General features: G+C 40.6%; 1 protein-coding gene across 2 annotated transcripts in view; it reads right to left on the reverse strand.

The window, feature by feature from the left end:
- The window catches only part of adgra1b (adhesion G protein-coupled receptor A1b), a 247,673-nt gene that overhangs the window by 185,533 nt on the left and 43,237 nt on the right, over positions 1–18,903 (reverse strand). Inside the window, exons 3-7 of one of the 2 annotated variants that reach the window (XM_078176317.1) lie at positions 17,477–17,548; positions 14,084–14,155; positions 13,833–13,904; positions 13,278–13,432; positions 3,516–3,729 (exon numbers count right to left, since the gene is read on the reverse strand). In XM_078176317.1, coding sequence (XP_078032443.1) covers positions 3,516–3,729; positions 13,278–13,432; positions 13,833–13,904; positions 14,084–14,155; positions 17,477–17,548 — 585 coding nt within the window. Of the gene's footprint in view, positions 1–3,515; positions 3,730–13,277; positions 13,442–13,832; positions 13,905–14,083; positions 14,156–17,476; positions 17,549–18,903 lie in introns of both variants that reach the window. The other variant, XM_033613474.2, reaches the window with a different exon arrangement.

Below are 18,903 nucleotides of genomic sequence, written 5' to 3' on the forward strand. Positions count from 1 at the left end.
CAACAGTGGATGCAATCCGCTTCCTCTATTTTCCAAATAAACCACAATAGTTGGAGTATGTAAATAGACCAGTTACTGGAAGACCAGTTTAAGACGACTTGACATAGGCCCAAAACTGTAAGACTAAAATTTTATTATTTATAATTGCTGATGACAATGCAGAACGTGTGTGATCTGTAAGTTAAAGTCTACCTATAGCCGATATAAAACAATGCCTTTGGATGGTCCCACTATACAGGCAAGTACTGAAACAACAATACAGTGACAAGGACAAACTCAATACTTTAACTGCATCAGGCTCAGGTCGGGTTTGGCTAGTCTTCTTTTGGGCTCTGGTCGGGTCTGGATGGATTTATGCAGCCCAAGCCTTCTCTAGTGTACAGTTGGTTCATAAGAGCTTTTTCAGTAAAACAGCTGCCTGCTGTGACCGGAAACAACCCTGATGAGAGTGGTGGGAGTGAATCAAAACAGTACGCTACGGGTCAGAAAACCAAAACAATTAGCTAAAAGATAGTTGATAGTTATCTCTTGGTTAGACCAGTGGTTCCCAACTGGTAAATCGCAGTCCAAAACTAGGTCACGGGCCCATTCTGTATGGACCGTGACTCACAAACGTTTGTAAAAATACACACTTTATTTTAGCGTACAGTAAATTTGCAGCACAGAGCTTTTATTTTAAAGTGCCATTTTCTGCCGTAGAGTGAGTGACTAACGCACAGCTACTTGACAGAGACAGCAAACTAGCTCAACAACATGGCCAAACACAAGTATGAAGCTAAATGTATTAAACTGTGTGGACCTTGAATTAATGACTAAGGAGAAATCTGGTCCCTGTGGATGGACCAGTTGGGAACCACTGGGTTTGACCTTCTTACACACACACACAGCTTCAAGTAAGTACAGAGGTACTTTCAACAAAACACCTTTTACAGTGTTACATTACTAGTAACCAGTGTTGGGTAAGGGATGGGTTACTTTAAAAGTAATCAAAGTACGTTACTGCGTTACTTTTTTAAAAAAGTACAAAGTTACTCCCTGAGTAAAGTAACTCAATTACTTTACAAGTACTTCCAACGTTACTCCCTGAGAAAAGTAACTCAAGCACTTTTAAAGTACTTTTGAGCATTCTACATTTCCTATTGGGCAATGGACCACAGGGCGCTAAGTCTACATTTTTTTGTCTCCAAAATTAAAGTTATGGACCACTTGCCCTTCACTGAGAACCAATTCTCCCATCACAGCCGTCACTTTGACCAGTAGAAACACAGAACGATCTGCTGCCGTAGACAACTGTATGACAACAACACCCCAGCGTTTTTAATGTTTCCTCTAGGGATGTTACCACACAGAGTAAAAGGGGGAAATGATGGTGTGAAACAGCAGACGCACTTTGTCAACCCGCTGAGTTTACGTTACTGTCATTAGCATCAAGCTAGCAAACAATAGTACATCCTCACGGTCGGACATAAAGTAATAACATTAACAAATAGCGGCGGGGCTTTTACTCACCACAACTGCAGAGGCTCCCACCTTCATTTGATACAAACTACATTATAGGCGGTCTGTTATTTATTAATCCCTCTGTGTGTTTATATATTTACTTTTTATCCACTCCGCTGTCTTTGTAAAGTTAACATATCGCACCATCATTTCAAACTCAACACAGTTTAGACTCCACCGTAGACAACGGCAGCATTTCTCCGACCACGTAGCGAGCCACAAGCTCCGTGGCTTCTTTCAGACTGATAGGTTTAACGTTATCTCCGTTATTAGAACCAAACGACAGCCGTTGCTGTTTTGGAGCTAAAGGACCAGCGTTCTAAAAGTAACGGAAGTAACTGATGTCTTGTTTGAAAATGTACTTTAGTATTTGGATTACTCAAACAGCAAGCTAACGCGTTAGGTTACTTGTTACTGCAAAAAGTAATCAAAGTACTCTACCCAACTCTGCTAGTAACATGAATTTATGTCATTTATGTTATTATTAATTTAGTTTAAGTTGCTTGCTCTGTAAGCAGCTGTTGTTGAAGCAAAAGATGGAGCTAGGTAGTGTTTGCTTTTAGATATTGAAACTATGCATCACTGCATGTGTTATCTTTTTTAAGCTGATGGTTTTGCATGTAAAATCTAAATCTGCAAAATAACTAGTGAATATAGCTGTCAAATGAAATGTAGTCAGTTAAAAAATCTAACATTTCTCCTTGAAACGCACTGAGGTAATTAAGTGTAAAGTAGCAGAAAGGTGATATAAGTACCTCAAAATTGTACTTAAGTACAGTATCTCAGTCTCCACCACTGTTGATAATGGTAGGCAATAAGTGGTGAATGACACAGTATTACATTGACCCTTATTGATGAATGCCTCAATAAAAATAGACCATGCCAAGAAACATCACTGCTGAGACACTGAAACCTCACTAAAAGATCTCTCTCTACACTGTAATCCAATTATTCAAGGCAGTGCTTTCACCACAGGGATCACTGAGAATGTCAAACACTGAGCTGGTACATAATGAAAAGAAAAAATATTGATATTTGTAGCATTTTCAGTCAGGGGAATGGTATACCTTCCCAGAAATGGAGCGGAAAAGTAGCTGGCATTCTTGTTGCCAAATAAACCACACAACAAGAGGCGTTCTGGCCCTGTTGACACAGGGATACATATTTCTGTCAGCACTCCATCAATATTTATGTTAGAGAGGCCGAGTCAGAGCAGGCAGCAGTTAAACTAATCAACAGCAATGTGCTCCTGCGTCTGAGCCCTGTTGCCACAGCATTACGTCAAATGCACTTACTGTAACGCACACACACAGACACACACACTCACATCTGTACGCGCTGCAGACCACCAAGAAAACAAAGACAGGAAGAGGATGGAGGCTTGCGGCAATGTCTTCTATCAAAAAATGTGCGAAACCAGCGTTGCCAGTCTACTTTATCACCGTAATTATGATTCAGCATCTGTTCCCCTTAGCGTGTGATCAGCTAGCGCCGGCGCTGGGGGAGCGGCTGCATGGCCAACCTCTAGAGACGAACCGCAGATTGCTCTGAGGTGTTGGCACGCCGCCAAGCCAATTCTGTCCTGTCCTTTCAGATCCTTATCAAGGGCGCCAATAACAAAAGGTAAATCACAGCTCCTATGGGTGAGTGAGGGATAGAGACAGGGATGTCTGTGTGTGTGTATACGTTACATCTGTGTCTGTGTGTGACTTGCAGTGACCCCCGTGAACATGTGTGGGCTGAATGACTGAACATCTGTGATGTACATTGTTTGCAAGTGCACATGTGCGTGTTTCTCTGTGTAACATGATGAGACTGTTTATGCAGCAGGTTATTTGCATGTGTATTTTTATCTGCATGAGTGGTCTTAAAAACATCCTTGGAAGTGTGTGTATGTGTGACAGTGCAACAGGCCAGTTAGCAGCTAATCAGCTCTCAGCTCACATTCCCCCATCCTTCCTCCATCCTCCATCCTCCCTCCTCACCTCCCCCTCCTCTCTCCTCCATGCGTGTACCTGGTGAGCAGGCAGCAGTCGTGAAGCAGGGTTTCCTCCACGTAGACACCCCGATCCTCCTGCGTGGTCACAATGTGGCCGTTGTGACGCCACCGCAGCTCCACCGAGGGGTCCAGGTAGGAGGCGGTGCACTGCAGGGGTAGGCGGTCTCCACGAAAAACCAGCTGCCTCTGGGAGGGGATGAGCTGGAAGAGGGGCATCTCCAGAGGTCCATCTGGAAGACGAGGAGAGGATAAAACAGGAAGGTCAGCTTGTAAACCTTCCCTTCCCCCTTCCAGAGGAAGGAAGGCATAGAGTCTTTCATAGAGGTCATTCTTCCATCCTTGGGAGAAGAAGACAGAGGCAGAATGGAGGGTTTGAAAGGATACATGTTCGGTGGGATTTTGCCTCTCTTGCAAGAGATGTTTAAATTTACAAATGCGGAATTACATGCATGGATTGAAATCAGACTCATATCAACCCTGCACATATTACCATAAACACTACCCCATGCACCTACACACAATTACGTGTGCAAGCTCCCAAAATATCGTCAACACATACACATACACAAACACACACAAACACATTCTGTCAAGGTCACACTCCTCCCACGACGTTCCCACATGTTGTTGCTGTTGCTGTGTGAGATGAACAGCAACTGATAAAGAAGAACAGCCTTGAGCGCTCCCCTGGACTCTCCTTGACTCCTTACATGTTCACAATGGAAGCCTGCCGCAACACCAGTGATAGGATTACTTACCTAGCAGCTGGCTAAGTCCTCAAGCCTTTTTGCCAGAGAATACGGCTACGATAAGAATGAGATTAGAAAGCAAGGGAGAGTGTTTAGCTCGGTGCCAGAATATGGAAAGGGGGGTTGATTTTTTTGTGAAAATCCTTCTGGAGATGATTGATCTAATCTTACCACAGATACAGAACATACAAGACAATGCAGTGTTTCATGATGAACCTGTGGAGATGTATCAGTGTTGCCTGGTTAAGTGAGCATAGTACTGGCCATGTACCTTTTTATTTGATCCAGGATAAGCCATGTGCCTTGCCAGCTTGGGAATTCCTTCGGAGTGCGTTTGTTCATACAAGACATTTCCTTGGATGTGCTCCAAAGAGCAGCGTAAGCAAGCGCTTTGCCTTCACTTGTATTCCAATCAATTGTGGATGTTTCTGCTGACAGGCAATTCGATATAGGGGGTCATAAAATCTTTTATTGCTCCGTGTATTGGTTGGAAAAAAGAAAAGAATACTGGAGGATCCATGTCAGGTGATGTGGCTGAATATCTGCAGCCCACAACTTAACATTTCCCTTGGGCAGAAAAGAGTCGCGAGCATGTTTATGGTAATGCATAACCTGCTAAGCAATCACGGATATTAACACATGCAGAGCTTTGACCTCAATTTTCTACATAAGTAATTCATAATCATAGGTGCATAATCAAAAGTGCCATGCTTTCGAGAGTAACATTAAAAATCTGTCACTAATATTGGCCCTTCCATGATGACATCTCTGTGTAATTACTTGAGCTGACCCTGTTAGAGTGCTAAGACTCTATGATAGTCTTCGGCGACAGTAGCTGAGGCTTTGTTATCTCCCGCGGGTGGCACACAGCAGAAACAGCATGGGGGCCATTGACTGTTGACTTGGCTGATGCTGATACTGTTGAAACAACGCTTTGAGCCAAGGATCAGAGTGTGGCTGCTTGCCTTCGCCCGTTGGACACTGCCAGAGCAAAATGCAATTATTGGTTGTGTGTGTGTGTGTGTGTGTGTGTGTGTGTGTGTGTGTGTGGCAGAAGGAGAGGAAGAGAGATGGAGACAGGGACAGAGGCATAATGATATGTATGCCTGCCTGTATGTGTGAGTGTGAGTATATTAGCAGTGTGGCTCAGTATGCAGAACAAACACTGATGCATCCTGACTAACAGGGCTTTGTTAGCGTACAGCTAATTTATTAACAGTACCAGTCTTTCACAATGGAGCCTCCAGTGTGCTTTTACAGTATTAATTAAATCCTTTAAGGGGATCTATTATGCTTTTCCTTATTTACTGTCATATATATAACGTTACAGAGTTGGTTGTTCATATTAATCATGGCCAAAGTTCCAAATAATGAGGTCAACATATGTAAAAGTAATCCATGTGAGCAAGAACTATTATGAATACTCTGTTTCCAATGATTTTTAAACTGTTGAGTCAGCTCGCAATGGATTTCTTTATATGGTCATTTGCTCTGGTCACCCTACTGCAAGTGTTTACATTACGTAGCCTATACTGCTACATGTAGCTCCAAGCTGACGTCAGGGAAACTGGTAATCTTGGTTGCAGATGTTAATTTCTCCTCAATTTTGAATCATATTCCTGCTGGAAAATGTCAGGTTGTGAAGATTTTGTTTTAGAAGCTTTAATTGGTTATTTTTTACAGTTATTCCAGCTGCAAATACACTGCTACATGTAGCTACGTGCTAACATCAGGGAAACATGTAATCTTGGATGTTGATGTTGTTCATATGGTCCTGATTTCAGATCATGATCCTGCTGGAACATGTCAGGATGTGTTTAAAAGCTTTTATTGGTGATTTTTCACAGCAGAAAGTACCGCTGTACTCTATTACAATCATTACCTGGCTGCAATGACAGTGCAGACTGTATAGACGCCAAGATACGGAAGACCTGAAAAATGCTTTTACAGAAGTGGAGGGGAGTTAGAGGAACAGGTACTAACATGCAGCATTTCAGACATAGGGTGAACAGTGTCCCAGCACAGACAGTATGAGGAAAATTAAGTATTGTTTGACCATTAAACATGTAAACATGTTCTCATAGAAACCCAAAGTACAGATACAGACCTAAGAATAAGCATAATATATCCCATTTAAATGTTTGATGAAATCAAAGCCCGTTTTGATGATATTAATGGATTCAGACTGCCTTCATACTGCATGCATGTAATCAAGCTCATTTTTATCTCATTGATAACAGCCTCACAGTTTACTGTTTGCTCTCTTCACACTATATCAGAGCTGTATTAAGTTACTGCTGATGCTAATGGAACATCCTATTGCTGCTGCTTCACATTAAACAGTTCTTATTGTGAAGTAGCCACGGGATATGTAATGTGTTTGTTACCGCAGGTAGCAGTGACGGCAATCAATCAAAAATGTGGTACAAAACAAGACAGTGATCATTAAAGAGCTTAATTTTTTACCCCAAATCTCAAGGATTTTAAATTTGCCAGGCAATAATTTTATTTCTGTTCTCTTTGAATTTCAAAACTGAATCACAAAATTTGTTTAAATACTTTTAAAAATGTACTTTGCATTGTTTGATTTACTTAACTGTATGCCTATTATACTCCATCTCACATTCATATACATATCATTATATAGTCATTATAGTTATATACATATCATATTCATCTTCATTTATTTCCTGCTTTAACATTTACACACTTTAATGTTTTAACATTATGTGTGCGCAGCATGTCATTTAAAAATTTAATGTCCAACCCACAGGGAGACAACAGGAGCTTTGATTGGCCAGCTGTGCTTTTTTTTCAAATCTTTCTCATCATCTTTCTAAACTAGACCATGGCTTTAAGGTTCATAATAAAACGTTATGAAAGCAGATGTCTTGGGTTACAAACAACAGGAGGTATATCATTAATTCACAGGAGGAATCGATAAGGGAATTGATAAAGAATTGGATCGATAAGCAGAATCGATAATGGCACTGATATCAATAAAATCCTATCAATTCCCATCCCTACCCACGCCAGGCTCCATAATTCTCTGCACCTCTTACTATTACAGTTATTATGGCAATTGTTGGGATTTTTAAGTCCACTGACAACACTTTTTTTTTTTTTTGGTAAAAATGAATAATGGTATGGATAGTCAGCTATAATTGATTGATGGGTTCCTTTCCTTTCCTTGTTTACTCACACAACAAAGGTTTAACTTTTGAATTTTGAGCAGACATACTCCTTACTGGTGTCCCTATGCTGCTACTATAGTCACTTCATTATTTCTTTCTCAAAGCAACAGATTGTAAACAACGTGTGGTGTGGCTAAACTTCAAAGACCCCTACCACAGACTGTACTGAGTTATATTTCATGTTATTTTGAAATCATTAAATCATTAGAGACACACCACAGGCTAAAAGAAATGGGCCTGCATGTGAAATTTAATTTAATGACATGATGCCCATAAAGGGCAATTGCACTGCTGTGTCATCATGCAATAAATACTGCTATAGAAAGCAGACGCTTGTCCTGCAGTGCATAACACACCATGTTAGCTCCGGACTTTATGTCTGTGCTGTGGCTCTCACCCCAGCAGTTTTAAAGAAACAGAAGGACGTGACTAGATGAGTCCAGCAGACGCCTGCCCTGACCTCAACACAGGAAGCACCTGATCCTGGCAGGAAACTGCGTGCGCTCCTCCGTTCCCCCTCATTTGCAGGCAGTACCCGACCTGTATCAGCGTAGGGACAAGGGCTCATTGCTGGAATGTATAGTGCAGACATCTGCTACCCATCACGCTGAGGCCGTTGGAGAAAGAAACAGATGCATCTTCTGTGACACGTCTTCATAAAAACAATGGGGGGAAAATCTCTGCGGAGAAATATTAATATTTTCGATGGTATGTGAGTGTGGAAGAGAGATATTTTCCTCCTATCCCATCATTTTTGTTGATAACAAGAACCTTGCATCAGGTGCTGAGCAATATCCTATACGCGGAGCCTTAACAAGGTCTTGGCCGGTGTACACGGCTGGACGACATTCCTTTACCAAGTAAAGCCTTATGAAAATAATAACCATCAAATAACATAAAAATGTGGTTGTTAGAGCACCGCACTGTGTCCAATTGAAAATTGTTTGTTGCCAAGTGAATGAATAAGGTATTGTAAGATGGAGTTGTGCTGTGGAGAGGTGGATGGATCCAAGCATGGTGAGAGCAGGGAGCCCAGAACGTTATCATTGTAATCCCATAATGGATGCTTTAGGGCCTGAAAGGAGCGCTCCTTGTCCTGCCACTGGATTCCACTCATGGCTCTATGTCTGTGGACTGCGCAGAATTACCCTGTAATTGCTTTGGATTGTTCTGTGTAAATGAAAAACACATACAATTAGGATTACATAGAATAACTCCAGAGTGTCTGCGGTGCAGACGTCTCAGGACAGCGCTGTCTGTCTGTGCACGTAAACTGCACCGTGGGGGGGCGGGGGGGCATGTATATGCTGCAGATTGGGACACATTTTTCCTCATTACTTCTCTGCAAACTGTGTCACATCATGCATACAGTGCATCTTCATATAATGTCCCCTCACTTCACACATACACACATGCACAAACACACACAGGCATACCCTACTACTAACCAATGATTTTCTCATTCCAGAGCAATATCCCCTGCGTGAACCAGATGTAAGGAGAAGAGGAGGATGATTCTATCACATATGAGATACAATTCCCCTGTGGACCGCAGCACGGAGCAAGGAGATAGAGCAACGGAGGGGAGACAGGGAGGGAGGCACGGGGAGATTGCCTGTCTGTAACCAGTCTTTCAGAAAAAAGAAAGTAAAGACTCTTGGATTTCTAACTGTAGCTAACAGCTTCCAGTCACAAAGAGGCCATTTTGTTCTGCTTAAAAACTCTGTTTGATGCACCCACTGCAACTTTGTCTGTCTCTATCTTTCAGTCTTTAGATTCATTTAGTGTTTTAAGTGTTATAGTTTGCAAATAGCGTGCATATTAAAACTTCTACAAATTCAGCCTCTTGAAACACACTGTACAACTCCACTAGCATTCTAAAAATGAAACAAGGACAGATAAGTTTTGTCTCGCTATGCAATCTTCTTTATTTTTTCTGTCTTTCTCAGCATTTCTTGTGGTTCTTTTCTAGTCTGCTGTAGGTAAGGGCAAACACACACCATGCTGTGAAGTTTTCATATGAAGGACCCCCCCCCCCATTCTCCAAAACTGTAATTATAGGGACGGTTTTGCTGAGCACACCTGATCTTTTCCACCAACCTTTTGCTGCATATTCAGACATTTTCATAACTGGCATCTGCCCAGCACAACTAGTCTCCTGCCACTAGCAACTGAGCAACTTCAGTATAACAACTACCAGCTCAAGTATTATATGTTTTACTGGAAGAGCTTTGAAGAGAGTGTAGCTCATTTATTTTCCTGGCACTTCTTCAGCTGATCTGAGGATCTGAACGAGCCACCTTTGCAGCACAAGCACCTTCCTCTGGCTTGTAAGGCTATAGCTGCCCCCAACACAAGTGGCACATAATGTGGCAAAGACTGTACAAAGACTGTATCATGAGACAATTTTTGCCTGGGGCTTTCTCTCTGGCAATTTTGCACTAAATCACTGCCTTATATTAGGCCTGTCAAACAGTTCACAGCAGGTGGAGAGATAACAGTGGAGAGGGAAACCTATTATCAGAATAGATTACTTAATCATGTTCTCATTGTGCTAATCACTTGAAAATGCAATGTTAGTGAAATGAAACTGTTTCTTGTTAATGAGAAGTCTCAGGAGGCATTTCTCAAGTGTAAAGATACCCCTTATCTTATAGATAACTTTTCATCAGAGCTTAGCAAAATGTCCATCTTAAAGGGGACCTATCATGCTCATTTTCAGGTTTCATACTTGTAATAGAAAATGCTTTCATATTTTAATGGTCAAAAATACTTTATTTCCCTCATACCGTCTGTGCTAAAACACCTGAAACACTTTATTTCAGTGCCTGTCTCTTTAAGCCCTCTCCTGAAAAAGCCTAGTCTGCGTTGACTGGTCAGCATTTCTGGGTTTTCCATTTGTTGACGTCTCCACACTGCACAGTAATCACAGCCAGGCTAATGACTGCAACAAAGTAGGCTATAGCTGCACTGTATAATATGAAAAAGCTTCAGACACAACTGAACATGTTTCAGCAGGAATATGAACAACATCAGCAACCAAGACTAGCATGCAATTTTCCCTGGCGTTAGCATGTTGCTACATGTAGCAGTGTACTTGCAGCAAGGAATGACTGTAACGGCGGCACTTTCTACCATGACAAATCAAGAATAAAAGATTCTAAACCAAAATCTACACAACCAGACATGATCCAGGAGGAATATGATCCGAACTGAGGGGAATACAACAACATTGGCAACAGGTCGCCTGTTCGAGTCCCCGTCTGGACCAAAATATGGAGCGTGGACTGGTGGCTGGAGAGGTGCCAGTTCACCTCCTGGGCACTGCCGAGGTGCCCTTGAGCAAGGCACCGAACCCCCCAACCACTCGGGGCACCTGACCAAAGGGCAGCCCCCTCACTCTGAGATCTCTCCACTTTGTGCATGTATAGGTCCTGTTTGTGCATGTGTGTGTCTTTCAGACCTGTGTGTAATTGACAAGCAAGAGTGAAAACATTGAATTTCCCCTCAGGGGGATTAATAAAGTAAATAAACTTAAACTATAAACTTAACTTGTTCCCTGACATTAAATTCATACAGGCACAGAGTAGTAAAGAACCTTGCACACTCATGCAAACGAAAGTAAGATATAATGAGATATTTTGTCCCATAATGAAGTTGAGATTAGACTAAAAACTAAGAAAGACTAAAACTTGAAGTTACATTTTTTGTCTTGAAGCTGTAGCTCTTTAAGTAGATGTCAAATTATACTGAAGCTTGACTGGAACAGATGCTGAATGTCCTTTGTATACAATTTTTATCTCAATTGCTAATTAATACAAGGCAAGTAACATGAACTTCAATTAAGTCGTCTATAGTCATCATATAATCCATATAAACTCAAAACAAGTCAACTATATTTTGCAGCAAAAAAAAGAAAAAGAAAAAAACCTCCAATATTCAGTGGTTAGAGGTTTGATTTAAAATATGTTCCTCACTTTGCTTTAAAAAAGGGCTACACTAATTTTCACTCATGTAGATCATTTCAAGAGTTTTCTCTTTCAGTAATTTCTTGAATTTAATGGATTCAAAATCACATCATATTTACATTTTTTTTAAGTAGATAAGTAAACACCAAGCAGAACCACACAGCGCTAACATCAGTCTCTGAAATAAGAGACTCAACGTCACTACCTGTTACTCTCTTCAAGGGTATGTTAATTTCTCCCCGAGCTTAATCCCCTCAGGAGTTGTAATTAATTACAATTCCAACCTACTAATCTTAAAAAATCAAGATGACTTTGGAGCCTCTTTTGTGAATGATAAACTAAGCCAAGAAGCATTTGTATGCTGTACTCTGTAGTTGTTTTTCTTGATAAAATCCACATCGTGAGAATGTGTCCCTTCAAAGAAAGTAAAACTTTTCAGGCATTTCCTATCTGACTGTTTGTGAGACAGACGATTTCAGATCTCAGAGACATGCTGGCTTTCATTATGGCCTCAGACTCAAATAATAATGTACACCTGGGACGCCAGGTGGAATCAATTAATCAACTAATTAACAAAAGTGCTAATTTGGAGGAACATTATGTGGGGACTATGGGTAAGACATCAATTTGATGCTACAAATTTAGTCTGATGCAGGAAAAAATTAAAATGAAAAAATTAAGTACCCTGGCTATAATTATAGCTATAATTTTTATGCAAGATTCTGTAAGACATTATTCAGTTATTTAGAATAGAAAGAATAACAGTGAATGATAATGGCATTACATTTACTATTTGTAGCATTACTTTGAACTGCTTTTTTTTTTTTTAAAGAAATTATTAGTGATAATCAGTCATATGATACTGTATTTTGAGCAAAAAGCTACAAGTATCTGGTAATATGAAAAACAAAAAATGTTCAAGATTTTAGCTTAGCTACTATTAGCTACAAGGCTAACCCTACAGCTATTGTGGTCTGGCTCAAACAGTGTTAGCCAGCTAGGTGTAAAGCATAGATTTTTACTAATAACTAGATACTGGATGCCAAGATGGCGCCTATTCATTTCAATGGAGTTGTTCACCTTCGCATATGTAAAAAACGTTTTCTAGCTTCTGGATTTACTTCCACAGGATGCTGAACACTGAATATGCGCAGTAGTGTTTCTCCTGCTGGCCCCGCCCGCAAGTTCCCGCTTGGCTCAAAGACTTAACATCGTGATGATGGCACAGTTTTTTAAATTACATTTCTCAGCTTAATATATAACCACTATGACTAAAAATTTAGAATAGAAAGAGTCATAATTGTCCATGTTTGCAGTTCAAGGTGTCCTGTTAACAGTTTTACAGGCGTCTCTTTTACAGTGGTGGTCTATGGGGAAAATGCTTTTTGGGCCGCAGATGATTTTTTTTCTTTTCTTTTTTTTTTTTGCTGCAATACCGTGAGTGGCCACTGGGAAAGATTTGCTGCAAGGCTGAGCTGCTTTCCTGGGGCCTGGTGTAAAGCTACCAACAAGCAAAAACAGTAGCCCTGCAGCTATTTTTATCTTACTAATGTGCAAGCTAATAAGAAATACATTTAATTGCTGGAATGTTAATTTTATATATATATATATATATATATATATATATATATATATATATATATATTTTTTTTTTTTTTTTTTTTTTTTTTGCTTGAGAACAATGTTAGCTATCACATCCTCCACACTTTATTACAATAATGTGCTTTTTAAATAGATTTTTTTCCCCTTTTCTTTTAAATTGAACTCCCTTGTTTTTGCCTAAATCAATTAATCAATTTTAAGTGTTAACAAACACCCATAAGTGGCCACTCTATGTTAACTCCAAACCATTATTGTAAGTCCTTACCACATTTGAGCTGTTGTTCACGTAGGTTGCGAAACTCCAGTCCGTGAAGGTGAGTGGGGAACATGCACACCGTGTCATTGCCAATCCTCACCGAGCTGCTTCGAGCCCAGAGGAGCAGCCACTTCAGCTGACAGTCACAGAACAATGTCTCAGTGCTGAAGTGCCTGGTGGGAAAACCAGCGCACAGTTAGCTACAACCTGTGTGCTTGTTTTACTGGATATGAGCGACTTAATTCATCTAATGAGGGTTTGTCACAGCAACAGGAAAAAGGTTTATTTGATAGTTAATGATGGTTTTATTTAAGTTATGTGTGGCAGTTCCAGGGCAGTGTAGACAATGACTCACTGCTTACTAACCTACCTACATTTAACTGAGCCATCATTAATGACATTAGTCACACCTGTGCCTTTCCTGCTATAATAATATCTGCAACAAAAACAGCCTTTAACTTAAAACTGTGACCTGAGCAAGAACAACAGAGCTTTAAATGTATTTTTTAACCACAGCTTAAATAACTCAACATATTATGTACATGATATGCATGTTTGCCTTACAGCACTCTGAGAGCCACGAGATGTGTGAAGAGTCCCACGGTCAAAGTGGAGAAGATGTTCCCAGATAAATTCCTGGAACGGTTCAAACACAGACATTTATTCGACAACAGGTCCGTCCTCACTTGCACTAAAGCCACACAACTGTATTTTGCCATGTTGCACTAAATTCATATCAAACACCACTCTGTGCAGACAGAGCAAAATTAGCATAAAGCGGTGTAACACGTGTTTTTAATTTAGGGATTACTCACAATTTTGAGAGGCTGCCCAGATCTAGAAACATTTCAGGCGAGAGACAGCCAATCCTGTTGTTGGACAGGTCCCTATAAGGACAAAAAAGGTAAAGTGAGGAGAAGAGTCTCAAGTTCATATAGTGAACATCAGTTTTACTGATATTACAATCAAAACAAGAGAATTTAGAATATGTTTCTGTGTTAGTGTCTGTGTTCACGCATGCCTTTTTAAAAAACAGACAACTTAAACAGCTGTGAAAGCCGTTGTATACAGTGTTCATTCATCGATTAAACTTCCTGGAATATGTGTCCTGATCTTCTGTAACCTTTTACTCCTCATATAACAATTGCTGGCACACACACATCCACACACACCCACGTGCAAATGCAGTGGGCTTCCGTGTGCGAGTGGCTAAGCGCTGTCGCGTCCGTGGCTCCGTGCCCTTGCACTCTGTAATTAAAGAGCTGCTTTGCTGGAGCAGCTGTGGGAAAATAAGCAGAGCACTCGAGTAATCACCAGTTGGGGAGCACTTAAATTAGCACTCTGCTGCTCCCTGAGCTTGGCGCACACGCGCCCCGAATCAGCACGGCTAACTCACTGCCTGCATCCCTGCCAGCCCGGATCCCACTAACTATCAGGCTGCAATCATGTCACTCACTCTGAAGCCTATATGTAGAAAGCCAGGACGAGAGCAATCGTCGAGAAAATTACTCTAGTAAAAGAAACCAGAAACAAAGAAAAAAAACTCAGACTTTTTTCTACGGCCAAAGTTATTACTTGGTGCATGTTTACATTGCAAGTTCATAAGACATTTAAGTCTTGTGTAACTTTGAAAGTCCAAGTTGGATAATAAAAACCCGGAGAAATAAAGTCGCTTTGTTCCAATTAAAATGCATGCTGTCATATTCTTAAAAACAGGCTGGTAAAGCTGCCCTTTGAGATATTTTCTCTAAAGATTTCACTTTTAAAAAGGGAGATAATGCAAACTTACTTTTCATATGAAAAGTTGTATTCATAAGCAAGAACTCAACCTTGCTTAATTCAATAGCTACACTTATTGCCATTTACAGCCTTTGTTTGATATGACCAGTAGTTTATGGTGAATGAAACACTTTCGTTGGACCATTATGACATTCAAAGTGAGGGTCACACAACAAATGCCCAAATGTATCAGCAGGTGAATTTCTTATTAGCCTACTTGTAATGTAGAAGAAGGTATGACACACAACACAACTCTCTCTAAAAATCAGTAGCCTGAGACTTTTCACAGCAAAGGTAAAGATGCAGTAAAGTTTGTTCTTCAACCTCCCACATTTCTTTATTCGTTAAGCTCTATTTAACAATAGTGATTCGAACAATGCTAAATTTTTCGTATGGACTAAATGTTTAATAGAGGAACAAACTTTGTAGAAAGCCTGACCCACCTGCCAAATATGATCAGATTCTGAAAACCACATTAAAGGCTCAAAAAAAGATAAATCAGTTGTTTTATTACACTTATATCATAACTGAAGCTTTGGTATGTGGGTCTGTCACCCAGCAGAAGACTTCCACCAGCTCTGTTCAGACAGATTTATTATCAAGTCCCACTGGGATGTGTCCATGTTAATTTTTTCAATGAAGACTCACACAACATTACAGAAGTGGTCAGCAGGCAGCAGATTAGACTACTACCATTAGCACTAACTCAGCTAACTCAGACAGTATGTGACCGAATCAGGTAAATTATTTAAGACCGTTAAGGACTCAAACCAGAGACTGTTCTTTTATTAATGCGTAGCATAAAATATATTTTGATTCAACGGAGGAGCAACAAACTTTTAACATGAACTCAAATGAAACTATTAAACTAACAGCAATAATGTAATTAAATAATTGATAAAGGTGATTAATCAACTAAACAAAATGAAACCAGAAAATGGGAGGGCCATGCTACACCATGAGGGAGGCTGGGGAAGGGCTATGCAATAAACAATGAAAAAAAACAAACAAATAAGTCATAAATTATGTAGGCAAACTCTGGATTAAAACACAACAGACAAATTAGTCAATATAGATCAAATTAATCCACAACACTGAAAATTTACCCACGTATAAAAAAATAATTCAAAGCACACAAAGCAAAAACAGGTTTGCTGCACTACTAACTGGTCTCCCCTTTCAATGCGGTAAGGCCTCACACAACAGAACAAAATAAATGGCGCACTAAATTAATAAATTAAAAGTGCAACAAAATCAACTAATTGTTGGAAAAACAGTGGTTGGCTTCTCTATATAGGTGTTGATTCTAGCTTGTAAAACAAGAAGAAGGTTGTTCCTCTCAGTCAGAGGCTTGCAGGTGATTGGATTCTTAATTCATGGCTGGCATGCTTCGGCAACCACACCAAGGTTTTACCTCAAACAGACCGACCCAAATTAAGCAGCAAACAATTGCAGGCCTCCGCTCTACTCCCAGGTGTGTGTCTCAGTGCAGGCAGACAGGCCCAGGTGAGTTCCCCTTCCCCTTTATAGACTCCGCCCACTTGCCTGGGTCCTAGTGCTGGGCCGTTGCCCTTCCCTGCTACAAGTATAAAAATAACCTGGATACAGCTGCTGCCATCTTGATTTGGAGCCAGAGTCTGTGCAGTAGTGATTTCCGATTTGTAAGTGGGGTATTAACTGACTTATTTTATGTTGTAGAACACAGCATGAAAATCTCTAAAGAATGTGTTAACTCTTTTGGCAACCGGGCCTTGTCTTGTAGGTTGCAGCAGTCCATCTTGAGTTTCCCTATGGTGATTTTAAGTGAGCTGCAGCTACATTTCACTGTGTAAATTACAAATTTGTGCATCAGTTTGCTGACTTCATGGCTCTTTTTTTACCTGTGCTCTTGTTAAACATTTGACTCGTCAAGTTGCTGGTTATGTCTTCAAAACAACTGAGTCAAGGATGATGGGAAATGGGAGGAATTTCAGTATGCCTTTAGCAAAGGTTACAAAGTCTTTCTCTAACACACTAAGCAGCAGAAGATCAGTGGTTCTAATCCCCCACAATCTCAGCGGAGAAAGTGAATGACAAATGCTCTCCCTTTCCTTAACACCTCCCGCTGTTGTGCCCTCCAGCAAAACATGAAAACCTCTAAATCCTGCAGATTGTGGTCACACCAGGCAGCTCCGACATGTGAATGTGTCTGTATTAACATAAAGGAAGGCCTTGCTTAAGACAGGGCACTGTGCCCTCACTTTGCACTGTCTGGACAAAGAAAGCTCAGAAAAGGCTGAAAGAGTAGTTTCAGCACTTTTGCATCAGTTAAATGCTTCAGTCCTCTCTTCACTCTGTACTTTAGACACTCCCTCTCACTGTCTCTAAAGCCAGAAGACTTGTCCCCATGTCCCCTGGAAAAGGCTATTACAAGGCTTCATCATACTTACAGTCTCCTCAGAGCCAGCAGACCACGGAAGGCCCCGGGCTCCACTGTACTTATCAAATTATTCTTCAGGTCCCTGGAGAAGAGAGACAGAGAGAGAAAGAGTCAGGGACGACAGTTAAGTCAGTGATTACTATCTATCTACATATCTGTCTGTCTGTCTGCTGACACTAAGTGGTGGTCAGGCATTAGTTTTGACATGAAATTCACTCGAGCTCATGCTTGCTGACCGTGTAAACTTTCCAAGGAAACATGATTCATTCAAATGGAGATAAGGATGTTTATATTATTCACACAGTAGAGCACAGTTCACAGAATAATGGTTCGCTAGTTGGGAATAAAGGGAAGGGCTCTGTGTTTCAAGCTAGAGGAATCAAGAAAGTATGTAGTCTTGCTTAAGGACAGCTTTAACTGATATCACATGTAGACCAAAGCATTCCAAGTGACAACTTCAGTAATTGTGCTTAATTTCCAATCAGAATTCGACCTTAGCTCATGTATTATTCCAGTTGGGAAATACTGGGATCACTCACTGGTGATTTAACTTGCACCTGTTAGCTGGACAGCATAGACCATTTCCTGCATGCTTGAGACCCAGACCACATCCAGCCAAGAGGCAAAAACACACACATGTTGAGGTTTCAGCCAGGCGCTCCTTGTCCACCCCCACCGCTCACCCCAAAACCTCCGACGCTACTAAAAATGGATCTCAGAAAAATCTCCTCTCTGGTTTTCTCTGCAGGCCAAAGAAAACTTCCTGAAATTGTGTCCCTGGTTTCCTCTAACTCTGTACTGTATGTCCAGTGTGATGTGAATGAGAAGAAGGGTAGTGCCTTTTTCCAAATGTGAGCAACAAAACTTTTTTTTCTTTTTTAATTAACAATCACAAAGGCCAGAGCAGGGCCAGCCAAAAGAAACAAAACAAGACCAGTAGGGCTATCAAAGCCACAGCCATTGTCCCAGAGTGAAAATAAAAGTAATGCTAAAACTCTTTTTGGACACGTGGGACAGTTTGGTAGCAAAATGCTCCCCATTACCTCATCAAAGCAGAAGCTAAATAACTCACCATACGACAGTCTGTGCAGAATGAAAGATTTAAAGGAGCCATAAAGTAATGCAGAATTACTCTAGAGATTGGATGCATGGATGTCAATCCACTAAATGTACTGTATGAACATTGTGGTTGTGTTTCAGTAACTGATGTTCATTTGGTTGATGTAAAACATTAACTACACATACAGGAGACAAGCCATCATTAGCAGCAGAAAAATGACTTCCATCTGGGGTTAATGATCTGTATCATGTGTTAAATTGTACAGCTCATGGTTAAAACACACTCTGTCTGCACCATTAGGACTCCCTAACACCCCTCCAACCAGGTTGTGGCCAGACTAAAGGTCTTCTTGCAAAAAACTATGTGTAACTGAAACG

This window comes from Epinephelus lanceolatus, chromosome 17 (genome assembly GCF_041903045.1).
Source record: "Epinephelus lanceolatus isolate andai-2023 chromosome 17, ASM4190304v1, whole genome shotgun sequence".
Lineage (NCBI taxonomy): Eukaryota > Metazoa > Chordata > Actinopteri > Perciformes > Serranidae > Epinephelus > Epinephelus lanceolatus.